Source organism: Leptonychotes weddellii, chromosome 4, assembly GCF_054177405.1.
Source record: "Leptonychotes weddellii isolate Sample4059 chromosome 4, ASM5417740v2, whole genome shotgun sequence".
Classification (NCBI taxonomy): Eukaryota; Metazoa; Chordata; class Mammalia; order Carnivora; family Phocidae; genus Leptonychotes; species Leptonychotes weddellii.
This window is the reverse complement of record NC_138372.1, coordinates 90622423-90636136: the sequence shown is the minus strand read 5'-3', so window position 1 is coordinate 90636136 and position 13714 is coordinate 90622423. Positions and strand designations below refer to the sequence as shown.

General features: G+C 35.1%; 1 protein-coding gene across 1 annotated transcript in view; it reads left to right on the top strand.

Moving 5' to 3' along the window:
- Window positions 1–8190, top strand: part of LOC102741906 (mannosyl-oligosaccharide 1,2-alpha-mannosidase IB) — a 50942-nt gene extending 42752 nt beyond the window's left edge. Inside the window, exon 5 of the mRNA XM_031038357.2 lies at window positions 8063–8190. Within this exon, the coding sequence (XP_030894217.2) occupies window positions 8063–8161 (99 nt within the window). The 3' untranslated portion in view covers window positions 8162–8190. The remainder of the gene's footprint in view (window positions 1–8062) is intronic.
- Window positions 8191–13714: the final 5524 nt, after the last annotated feature.

Sequence of the window (13714 nt, the reverse complement as noted above, 5' to 3'; positions counted from 1 at the left end):
GAAGATAGCAGGAAGGGAAAAATGAAGGGGGGGGAAATCGGAGGGGGAGACGAACCATGAGAGACTATGGACTCTGAGAAACAAACTGAGGGTTCTAGAGGGGTGGGGGGATGGGTTAGCCTGGTGATGGGTATTAAAGAGGGCACGTACTGCATGGAGCACTGGGTGTTATATGCAGACAATGAATCATGGAACCTACATCAAAAACTAATGATGTAATGTATGGTGATTAACATAATAAAAAAAAAAGAAGGAACTGGTCAGTAATGATCTGTGCTCAAATGTGTGACCAATCATTAGCAAGATCCAGTTCAATGAAATGATGGGGACAGAAGCCATGTTGGAATAGGATGAGGAGTGAGTGGGAGGAGAGGAAATGGATACAGTAAATTGGACAGTTTTGTAAAAATTGGAAAGATACTTGTGTTATTATGTTAGTAGCAGGAAAAGATAGAATAAAAATCTACTTAGCAATTGTATGTCCTTACAACAAAAAGGATGGAAATATATCAAAATATTAAGAGTGTTTGGTTCAGAATACAGGAAGTGTGTATGATTTTAGAAATTTTCATTTTCCTCATTTTAAAATATATAACAAAGTATGAATTATTTATCAATCAGGATCCAGTTAAGAGACAAACCATGCCAATATTTGAACAGAGAGAAATTAATGTACAGATCATTAACTAGGCACAAAGTCACCTAGGTAAGTGCTAGATTAAAAAGAATATTCTAAAGTATCATGGAGGTGGCTCTTACAGGAAGCAACCAGGACTGAGGCTAAAGGTTAGAAACCGTAAGAGGAAGGACTAAGCAGAACTGAAATTCAGACCTCTGATGAAAGTGTGCTGTCATGTTGGTGCTCTTGCTGCTATCTTTCCAGTGAGGGTTGAGGGTCATGAAGCTGGTTCTGCTAGCATCGGAAAAAGTGGATTTAGCTGCTGCTACGGGAAGGCAGTGCTGCTGCTGACGTGAAGGGTTGGGAAAGCAAAACACCATAGTGCCTGAGCATCCCTGCACACTTCTGCCAGGAATACCAAGGATTCAAGGCCTTGACTGCTCTTTACCCAGGTCGTTAGGGTTATACTTGCAGGGATGAATTAAGGTCATCAAATCAGCTTGCTTTCACTTACTGTAAAAGAGATTCTCCAAGCTCAGTGTTCTTTTCTGCAACACAACCCACCATGTGTGCAGGAATCTGCCACGGACTCTTTGGATCATCCCTCCGAGATTTAGGTGGGGGTGAGGGTGGGGCAGGCACAGGCAGTGTAGATTAACTCAAATCTTTGGCTGATACTTTGCCGTGAATAATATAGTCCTCTGGTCTCTGACCCAGTATTCAGAGATATTTATGACTCTGTGGATATTCATGAAAATGTGGTATGCTAACTTGTTAGCTTGTAAATAGAATAAATCTTAGATTTCATTATGGGTTTGAGAATATTGTTTGCAGGCTCATTTTGAGGGAGAGGTGTGTGTGAATATGTTTCTACCTCTTTGTTAACCTGCAGTTTTGTAGTAACTTTCACTTGATCCTGAGGAACGCCTGTCTAGCCTTTAAGGATGTTCATGGTGATGATAAAGAATCATCCAGAATGCCATACAGAGTCAAAGAGAGAAATTAAGAAAAAGAGTTGAGATATAAAATAGTGAGAGGTTTCAGAGAATGTTGGAGTTTTAGATGAGTTTAATGGAATAAATGATAGAGAATCAAAATTTGAAAAGATATCAAGAATAAGGAGGAAATATTAAAAGCTACCTAAAGAGAAAGGGCTGATTACTTACAGAAGGATAACAGCTGACAGCAGAGTGCTCAGTAGCAATAGGCGCCCAAAGACGCTGGAGTGCTATCTTTAAATCGCTAAGATAAAATAACTGCCAACTCAGATTTTTATATTAGCCAAACTGTCATTCACAAGGGAGGATGTAAGATACAGGACAAAGATATGTCAATGAATTAGTCAAATACCTTGAGGAATTTAATTGTTGACTACAAAAAGTAAGATTAAATAATGCAAGGTGTAGGAATGTCTTTGTCTACATTTGTGTCTATATCAAGATGTCAGTAATCTAGATATCTGTATCTTTATCTAATTAGTGAAATTGTCAATCAAGAACATGGACTCTGGAGCACCCCTGCCTAGGTTTAAATTCAGCCTTACCATTGACTAGTTGTGTGACCAGTCAAATTAACTTACTTGTTTTAAACCTCAGTTTCCTACTCTGTAAAATGGGAGTAACAGTATTTATCTCATTGGGTTGTTGTGAGAATTAAATGGGTTAATATATGTGTGTGTCATTATCATTGTCATCATCCCAACATTTCTGTAGAATATCTTAAGAAGGTCTTAAAACCTTTGCATGTTAACGTCAGACATTTTGGGGATATGGGGTTGGAATGGAAGAGAAAGAAGATAGTTACTTGTTTATTATAAATCTCAGGTATTCAACAGGCAACAAACGGGGTAGATATGTGAGAGCACATGTGTGTTTACACACGTATACATACACGTACACTCACTGTTATTGAGAAGCACTAAGGAGAGGAGTAGAACATGGAAGGGGATAAAGAGGTTTTAATTTCAAAAGATGGTCAAGGAGTATGTGCGAAGTTTACATTTGTATAAAGACCTGAAGGAGATTAAGAGAGAGCCACGAGAATGGCTTCTGAAGGAGAAGAGAGAGCCTCTTTTAAGAGCATTTAGTTGAAAGGAACTGCAAATGAAAGGACACTGAAGCAAAAGCATAACTGGCATTCTTAGAAAACAACAAAAATGGTTAGTAGGGCTGAAGTAGGTTGCTGGAAGGGAAAGAAAGGAGAGAGTGAGGCATAGAGGTCCTAGAGGTTCATTGCTTATAAAGATACATAGCCTCTTAAAGGACTTTTACTCTGAATGAGATGGGGAGTCATTTGAGCATTCTGAACTCTTCACTTCGACATTCTAACTCTGCTAGGTTGAAAACAGGCTGCAAGAGTATTACATTAGTAATTTAATTCAATAAAGAAAACAAAAGCACCCATGGATTCTTTTTTTTAAATTTAAATTCAGTTAATTAACATATACTGTATCACTGGTTTCAGATGTAGAGGTCAGTGATTCATCAGTCTTATATGCAGTGCTCATTACATCACATGCCCTCCTTAATGGCCATCACCCAGTTCCCCCATCCCCTCTACCCACCTCCCTTCCCTCCAGCAACCCTCAGTTTGTTTCCTATGATTAGGAGTCTGTTATGGTTTGTCTCCCTCTCTGGGTTTTCATTTTGTTTTATTTTTTCCTCTTTTTCCTTATGATCCTCTGTTTTGTTTCTTAAATTCCACATGAGTGAGATCATATGATAATTGTCTATCTCTGATTGACTTATTTCGCTTAATATAATATCCTCTAGTTTCATTCATGTCATTGCAAATGGCAAGATTTCATTTTTTTGATGGCTGTGTAATATTCCATTGTGTGTATGGGTGTGTGTGTGTGTATACCACATCTTTTTTTTTTTTTTTAAAGATTTTATTTATTTATTTGACAGAGAGTGACACAGCAAGAGAGGGAACACAAGCAGGGGGAGTGGGAGAGGGAGAAGCAGGCTTCCCACCGAGCAGGGAGCCTGATGCAGGGCTCGATCCCACGACGCTGGGATCATGACCTGAGCCAAAGGCAGACGCTTAACGACTGAGTCACCCAGGCACCCCTGTATACCACATCTTCTTTATACGTTGATCTGTCGATGAACATCTGGGCTATTTCATAGTTTGGCTATTGTGGACATTGGTGCTACAAACATTGGGTGCAGGTGCCCTTTCGAATCACTGCATTTGTATCTTTGGGGTAAATACCCTGTAGTGGAATTGCTGGGTTGTAGGGTAGCTCTATTTTCAATTTCTTGAGGAACCTCCATGCTGTTTTCCAGAGTGGCTGCACCAGCTTGCATTCCCACCAGCAGTGTAACAGTGTTCCCCTTTCTCCACATCCTCACCAAAAAGTCATTTCCTGACTTGTTAATTTTAGCCAGTCTGACTGGTGTGAAGTGGTATCTCATTGTGGTTTTGCTTTGTATTTCCCTGATGCTGAGTGATCATTTTTCATGTGTGTGTTGGCCATTTGTATGTCTTTGGAGAAATATCTGTTGATGTCTTCTGCCCATTTCTTGATTGGATTATTTGTTCTTTGGGTGTTGAGTTTGGTAAGTCAGTTTTGGATAGGTTTTGGATACTAGTCCTTTATCTGATATGTCATTTGCAAATATCTTCTCCCATTCTGTTGGTTGTCTTTTGGTTTTGTTGACTGTTTCCTTTGCTAGCACCTGTGGATTCTAATATTCCTCCTCACGAATCTACAGTGGTTCTCTGTGTTTTTGGTTATGTTACTTTAAGTTTCATCGCTTTTATTTTAAAGCTTTTTGTAATTTTGCCACATTGTATCCGTTTAACCCCATTTCTTCCAGTTCTTCCACACCTAGGAATAATTCTTCCAGTCCTAATTCTTTTACACGTAGAACCAGTTTTAGCATAGTTCCATCATCTACCATTTTTTTCTGGTAAAAATAACTGGAAGATTTTACATAATGGATGTTGAACACATAAAAGTTTTTTCTGTAAATAACTGAAATGTTGTAGAAGTCTTAATACTATTGAGCCTCTTAAACATGAATAATTGAGTTGCTCTCATCATCTTATCCATCAAGAATCATAGTAAAATTGGCAGAATCTGTTTTACCTTGTGGTTTATTACAGGGTATTGACTAGTTAATTGAATCTTGGGGAGGGCCATGACATGAAGCTTTTTTGTTATATATCTTGGAGCCATGCAGTCAGGAGAAATGCCCAGGCATGCCATACCATGTATCTAATCGATTGCCTTTATTGCACACATGGTCTCTATGAAGATGGGGACCAATCACTAGAACTTCTATTAGAGCCACCACAGAAGAATCAGATACCTCCACCATGATGTTTGCGAGGCCACTGCCTCAGATCCCTTACTTCTTCCTTCCAAATACTGCGTATTTAAGTATGCTTGGCAATGCCTGTGCCATATGTTGAACCGTAGGTGGAGTTGACTCTGGGAAATGTTAGTAGTTTTCCATCCTCTGCAGTGTTTGAAGGTGTGCTTGAAAGGGGATTTGAATGAGTGTTGAGTATCTACTGCATTTATAATAAAAGTAATGAAAATAAAAATGACACTGGAGTTTCCTTTTTCAACTGTAGATCTTCCTTGACTTACAATGGAGTTACCTCCTGATAAACCCATCAAAAGTTGAAAATATTGTCAATTGAAAATGCATGTAATACACTTAATCTACTGAGCATTATAGCTTAGCCTAGCCTACCTTAAATGTGTTCAGAGCACTTCCATTAGCCTACAGTTGTCCTATTTTATAATAGTGCTGAATATCTCCTGTAATTTATTGAATCCTATACTGAAAGTGAAAGACAGAATGGCTGTGTGGTACAGAATGGTTGGAAGTATATTGGATGTTTACCTTCATGATCCCATGGCTGACTGGGACCTGTGGTTCTCTGCCTATGCCCAGTATCATGAGGGAGTATCCACCACATTTCTCTAGCCTGGGAAAAGATAAAAATTTATAGTTGGTTTCTACTGAATGCATATTACTTTCACACCATTGTAAAGTTGAGAAATTGTAAAGTGTTCATCATTAAGTTGGACCATTGTAAATTGACGACTGTATGAGATTGGCAGCAATCAAAAGTTTGCTAACTTTTGTGTTAACAAGAACACAGGGGAATGGCTACTCACACATTCCAGTAAGAATATAAATTAGTAAAACGCGTGGAAGACAAAATGGCATTAACTGTCCAAATTGCAAATGAATATACCCATTGATACTTCAGTTCCCATTTTGGAATTTATCTTATATAGTCATATAATTTGGAAACATATGTCTGTCACGTAGGGGACTGACTAAATAAATTCCAGTATATCCATACAAGGAGAAATTCTGCAGCCACTAAGGAGAAGGATGTGGTAGACCTTTGTAGACTGATTTGGAAAGATCTCCAAGGTACAGTAAAGTGAAAGAAGCAAGTTCAGAATAGAGCGAATGCTATTCCATGTTTGAGAGAGACAGAGACAAAATGTGTGTGTGTGTGTGTGTGTAAACTGTAACAATTTCCATTTCTGGGAGGGTCAGAAAATGAGGATTTGATGTGACAAGGCTAGGAACCATGCACATCATGGAACTGATTTAACGTAAAATGTTTACTAGATATTTAAGAAACTGATAGCTGTTTGCATTGTAGAAGAAACTGGGGTTGAGGAATAGGACTGGAAAAGAGACTTATTTTTTTTTTTTACTTTGATACATTCTGGATTTTGCATGCCAAAAAATAATGTGTTTTAAATTAGCTCTTGCTGCTATCTCTAAAATATGTTTCTGAAAATAGATTATGTAGGGCTATGATTTATCATTAAAGAGTTTGTATATTTGTGAATAAATTAAGCACACTAAGGAAATTTTTCTCAGTGGTATTAATATTAGGGTGTTGTGTTGTGGGGAGCAGTGTACTATAACTGGTTAGTGTATATGTTATCTGTTATTAATAGTACAAAGTAGGTGAAAATTAGAAAATATCTTTTGGAAATTTACTCCTGGAAGTGAAATGAGTATGCTTTCTACTTAGAAAATGTTTGTGTTTGTAAGTCATTTTACCATTTCGACTATTAGTTTTTATATGTAGAAAAGATGTAATGTAAAAATATATGATTAATAAATCCATGATATTAATATTAGGTAAGAACTTAGTCCCTTTGTCTTCATGGTAAACACAAGCAGTACTACTGTTCATTATATAATGTAACTTGGCTTTTCTTAACATAAATGTTAATATGGAGAGAACAGTTTACATTTGCTTTTCTGAATTAGTGAGATGAATATGAGAAAATTATTAAAACTTTAACCTTAAATTGTTACATTTTTCATTGAGACTTTTGTGTCAAAGTAGGTATTCAAGGAAATGGTAAATTGTTGATGTAGGAGATTATCTAATTAAAAGTTCTGCTAAAAGGTTTTGCCTCATTTAAGGAACCTTGCAAAACATCTTAACATCATATTTCTTTGTCAGCTTGCACATATTTCTAATATCTTCTACCCCCAGTAATGTTGGGATGCTTTGTTTAATGTAACCTCAGTCTAGAACTTTTGATCTGTTCCAGACCATCAACTGCTTATTTATTTGAAGGACCTAATACTATTTTATCAAAAACATTTGACTGCAGTGAAAAGATGGGAGCTTAAGTATCTGATCAATCAGTTTGAAATCAATTTGAGAAAAGGTAGGCTTGAAGCATATAGGAGAACATACTACTTTTCCTAATAGGATATTATGACCCAGTTTCAGTTACAGCCTCTAAGTCAACAGTCTCCAAAGTGGGATACACAAACCTATTTGGATATACTAAGAATATTAGAAATTTTACTATGTATATTTTGGTAGTAGTACATGATTTTAAAAGTTTGGAAACCACTGATATTAAGGCAATTTATTGTTTTGGTACCCAAAATAACAGTAATTAGGACTGAGGGGTGAAGCATTTATTACTCTCAAAGTAAACTTGGAATGTGAACTCAAACCTTTTCTTTTTAATAATGTGGACAAACCTTGATGGAAAATGTTGAGACATAAACATGCTTATAGTAATTCAAGGACATTTATCCAAATTGGGTTGCATCTTTTTGCATTAATATTTGTACTAAGCTTATATACCATTGTATGGACATTTTGTAACCTGACGTTTTCTCTAAGACTTTTGCCATTTGAAAATACAGATAATATTAACACCAAAACCATATCCTTCCCTTTCAGTAATTATAATTTCAGGACATTACACATTGGTAGTTTTCCTCAGTATCCAGTTTGGAAACATTTTCTCTGATTGCTGTATGTTACATGGTACTAAAGAGATACCATTATTCCCCCTTGTACTTCTTCCCTGTAGTATGCATCCTATGAGAGATCAGCAAGTGATAATGGCTATAATTTATGAATGGGTGGCTATAATTTTTTTTTTTAATAAAAAATGTTTTTGTGTTTTGACCTCAGATATTCAAGATTAAAGCAGTTCAACTGGCTGAGAAACTCCTTCCTGCCTTTAACACGCCTACTGGGATTCCTTGGGCAATGGTGAATCTGAAAAGGTAAATTTTATCTTTATATGATTATTCCTGTTCTGAAAGAATTAGTTTAACTTAATGTTAGAAATTTCTAATGATCTCTCCCCACCATACTTTCTAAGACTTAAATTGTTTTTCTCTCTATATATGCAGAAATGTATTTCTTTAAAGCATTCTTTTTTTTTTATTAAGTTCTTTACTTTGCCACAGTTCACTGGCCTTAACTGTATTCCAGTTTCTCCAAGTCTATTTTTTTTCCTCACCTGTTTGTTTCTTTTATTTGCTTATTCATTTCCATTTCATGCTCTAATGGATTCAGAGTGCTTTCCCTCTCTAATTTTTTGTATACTACCTGTTGATCTTCTTCTAAGTCAAAATGGAACACAAATATGCCTTAAAATCAGGGTTTCCCATTGCTGAATGATAAGGGAAGACATAATTCATGATGTTGACTATAGATAGGGTCCTTATTATGGTATTTGTACTATTGAAGTTCAAAGTGAACTCAACGTTCTTTGCACTTTGTTTCATTTTGATAGAAAATACTGGTTTCACTTAGAAATAGATGAAAAATTTTTTTGGATACCTTTATAAATCATGCAAAGATACATAATTAATATTAAAAATTTTGAATAATGTCAGCATATTTAACTTGCATTGGATTAATTTATGCTGACTGAAATTTTTGCCACTTAGGTTTTTCTCCAAATGAAATTTATTACTTCTCTTAATGTTGGAGCTTGGGAATTACATGAAAATTTGACACTTGTTCTACTTGCCTGCAGGCCCTTTAGGATGAAAGTTAGGAGAATTTATTTTTCTGGAGTTGTGATTCTGTGACATAAATTATTTGAAAAAACTAATCTGTTTTAGTCATTTCTTTGTAATGGAGAGTTTTATAGAGTTTAGATTTCCATTGAGAAATTAGTTATTTGTTTTTTTTTCCTTTTTTTAATTATGTTAATCACCATACATTACATCATTAGTTTTTGATGTGAGAAATTAGTATTTAATACTGAACATTAAATTTAACTTTACTCTTCTCCAGTTTCATGCACTATATGTAATGTATATTACCTCTTTGCGAGGGGAATAAGTCAGCTGGAGCTCCAAAGCAACCTGCACTGAAGGAAATGGCCCAATGATGTATATGCACCTGTTCTCGTTCCTTAGTTTTATGACAGATTTTCTGATGTTTCCTTCAGTACCATTGTCAGTATCCTATAACTTTCTTACATAATAAATTTAATTAATTTAAAATTTAATTCTGAGATGAAGAAAGAATGCAGGACTTCTTTTTGTCTCTATGGAAAAAAAATCTAGCTTAAACCACAAAACTTCAAACACCTATTGAGATGAAAGTAGAAAGATATTCAACAATCATGCCTTGAACATTTTTATAAACTTAATTTTCATTTCACTTCTGCATATATATTCATACAAATACATATTTTATTTGAGTTTATAGATCACAAATATAATTATTTACCTATTTTTTCTAAGTTTTTTTTTCTTTCTCTTTTGATTGAGGTCTGCCAATGTCTTACACATAGACTTTCCTCCTCTCTTGCTGCCTGAAAGCCAACCCCTGTTAACACCTAGGCATATTTATCTTCTACAGTATGATACAGCATACAGAAACACAAACATGTTCTGGTGTGGCTTTTAAAATTTTGTTTGGGTTTTTGGCTGCTTGCTTTTATATCTCTTATTTTTCTCACTCAATAGTATTTCCTGGAAGTACTCTTCCACATCCCCTGATAAAGCTCTAAATCAGTGTTTGTGATAACTACATAGTGAAACGTCCTATCATACATTGGCTATAATGCTATACATAGGTTAGACATAATTGATTCCATCATTTCCATGTCAGTGGTATTTGTTTCCATTATTTTGCTAACATAAACATTGTTACAGTAGTATCCTATTATATATGTCCTTGTATAATGGGGATTTTTCTCTGATTCTCAAGAATATGATTGCTGGATCAGAGACTCTATGTCTTTTTATTCTCGAGTGTGGGATTGCTGGATCAAAGGGTATATGCATTTTACCTTTAATAGTATTCCCAAAATGTTTTCCGAAAAGACTGTAGTTCATCATATTTCTACCTACAATGTGTGAGATCCCTAAATGTCTGCAGGTGTAAGTTCTGTTTAATTTTTGATAGACTGATAACTCAAAAGTGTTACTCATTGTTATCTTCATTTCTTTTTTCTGGCTAGTGAATTTGAATATCCTTTTCATAAATATATTGGACATTTAGATGTGCTTTTTTGCTTTATTTATAAAAATTTTTGGGCGCCTGGGTGGCTCAGTCATTAAGCGTCTGCCTTCAGCTCAGGTCATGATCCCCGGGTCCTGGGATCGAGTCCCACATCGGGCTCCCTGCTCGGCGGGAAGCCTGCTTCTCCCTCTCCCACTCCCCCTGCTTGTGTTCCTGCTCTCGCTGTCTCTCTCTCTGTCAAATAAATAAAATCTTTAAAAAAAAAAAAATTTTTTTTATTCATAAGCTTTACATTTTTATATATTCAAATCTTATAACTTTTGAGTTTATAATTTTTGTTAAAAAGATTGTCTCCATCGATATTTTATAAGTCTTCTAGATTTCCATTAAAGGTTTTTATAATATGCTTTTAAAAGAATTGCAAGTATGGTCTTAGCGGTAGATTTTTCATCAGTTGCCTTTGCCAGGTTCAGGACGTTCTGTTCTCTTCCTATTTCACTTAGAGTTTTTATCATGAATGGGTGTTGAATATTGCCACATACTCTTTTTCTTCATCTGTAGAAATAACATTTTTCACCTTTGTTCTGTTACTGTGGTAAATTACTTGTTAAATTTTCAAATGTTAAACCGACTTTGAATTCCTGGGATAGTCCTTGGCCATAATGTATTATCCTTTTTATATTTAGTCGTATTTGGTATTAGAGTTATCTGCCTTCATAAAATGAAGTGGAAAATAGTCTCCCTTTGTTTTCTGAAAGCATCTGTGTTACATTGGTGTTACTTCTTAAACGTTTGATAGATTCACCTAAGCAACTATCTGGGCTGAAAATTTGCTTTGGGGGAAGGTTTTTTTTTTAAGATTTTATTTATTTATTTGACACAGAGAGACACAGCGAGAGAGGGAACACAAGCAGGGGGAGTGGGAGAGGGAGAAGCAGGCTTCCCGCTGAGCAGGGAGCCCAATGTAGGGCTCGATCCCAGGACCCTGGGCAGACGCTTAATGACTGAGCCACCCAGGCACCCCTGTGGGAAGGTTTTTAATAACAAATTCAACTTTCATATATGTACATATATATGTATATATGGCTATTCAGATTTTATTTTCATTTTGTGTCAGTTTTAGTTAATACTATTCTTAAGGAATTTCTCCATTTCATGGAAGTTACAGAGTTTTTGGTGTGCAGTTGTACATATTATTTTCTTATGCCTTTCATGTTTCTAGGCTTTGTAGTGATAATCCCTCATTCATTCCTGATAATGGTAATTTGTTTTCTCCTTTTATCAGTCTAGGTTGGCATTTATCAATTTTGTTAATCTTTTCAAAGAACTAACATTTGTCTTTAGCTGCATTTAGTAACATTAACTCTATTATGTTTTCTGTTTCATTATTTTTACTTTTTCCTTCCTTTTCCTTTCTTAGAGTTATTTAGCTCTTTTTAAAGCTTTTTACATTGGAACTCTAGGTCTGATTTTTATATTTTTCTTTTTTCCCTAATGAGCATTTTTTTCTGTAAGAATTTTATTTATTTATTTGCTTATCTATTTTCTTTTCCTATAAGATTTTTAAAGCTGTAAATTTCCCTCTAATGACTGCTTTGGGTACATCCCAGATATTTTAATATTTTTTTTTTCATTATTACTCAGTTAAAAATATTTTATAATTTTCCTTAGGATATCTTCTATGACAAATCAGTTATTTCTAATTGTGTTGTTTAATTTGCCAAATTTTAGAATCAGGGAGATTTCTTAGGTATCTTTTTTTTTTTTTTTTTAAAGATTTTATTTATTTGAGAGAGAGAGAGGGCACGCATGTGCCTGCATGAGCGCAGGGTTGTCGGGGGAAGAGGGGCAGAAGGAATATGGAGAAGCAGACTCCCTGCTGAGCAGGGAGCCCGACATGGGGCTCATTCCCAGGACCCTGAGATTGTGACCTGAGCTGAAGGCAGGCACTTAACCAACTGAGCCACCCAGGCGCCCCTTAGGTATCTTATTGTTTTGATTTCTAATTTAATTTAATTGTGATCATAAAGGATACTCTGTATAACTTAAATCCATTTAAGTCTCTTGTGCTTGTTTATGGCTCAGCATCTGGTCTTTTTTGGCAAATACACTTGAATCTGTATTCTGCAGTTGGTAGGGTAATGTTTTATAAATATTAGGTTAAGCTAGTTGATGGTGTTGTTTAGCTGTCTTTCCTGATTTTTAATTAATTTAATTAGCTTAATGAAGTTAATTAATGATATACTTTTTTATGAGTTGCTGAGATGAAGTATTAAACTGTTTCCAGTTATGATTGTGGAGTTGTCTACTTCACTTTATTTCTGTAAGGTTTTTGCTTCCTGTATTTTGAAGCTTTACTTTTAGGTACTTACTTACTAAAAATTTATGATACATCTTTCTGATGACTTCAACCTTTATTATTATGGTGTGCCCCTCTTCATCTCTGGTAATATTTTTACTTGGGAGTTTGTTTTATCAGATGTTAATATAGCTACTCCCCCTTTCTTACGCTTACTGCTTTTGTGGTGTATCCTTTTAATTTTCAACCTAACTGTATCATAATTTTAGTCCTTTTGGAGACAGCATAAGTTGGATTTTGCCAGTATGAGAATACTAGACCATTAACATGTAATGTAATTACTGATGCAGTCTGATTTAAGTTCTCTGTTTGTCCTTCCTTCATTTCTTTTGTCCTAACTTTTGAATTGGTAAATGTTTTAGAATTCTCCTTTATTTATTAGTGTTTTTACTTAATACATTTTTGGGGTGGTTGCTATAGAAATTACATTGTACATAATTTTTCATTTAACAGAGTTAATATTGTACTACTTATGTACAGTAATATTTCAGCCATACCTGTTCATTTATATCCTCTCTCCCATCCTTTATATGCCATAGTTGTGAGGTGAATTGCATATAATACACTCTAAATCTCAAAATACATTGTTAAAATATTGGTTTAAACAGACCTATTTACTTTATAGAATTGAGGGGAATAATATTCTAGTATTTACCCAGGGGCTTACTATAGCCAGTGCTCTTCATTTCTCTTTGAAGATCTGACCTTTAATCTGGTACCACTTCATTTTAGCCTGAAGAACTTTAGTTAGCATTTCTTGTAGTGCTCATCTGTAGGAGTGAATTCTCACCGTATGTCTTTGTTTGAAAAGTTTTTACTTCGCATTTATTCTTAAAGGATTTTTTTTGGTGAATGTTAAACTTTTGATTGATGACTTTTTCTTTCTGTGCTTTAAAAACATTGTTTCTCTCTCATCTGTTTTCCATTGTTTCTGATAAGTCAGAATTTAAATAATTGTCATCGTGTGTGTGTGTGTGTGTGTGTGTGTATACATA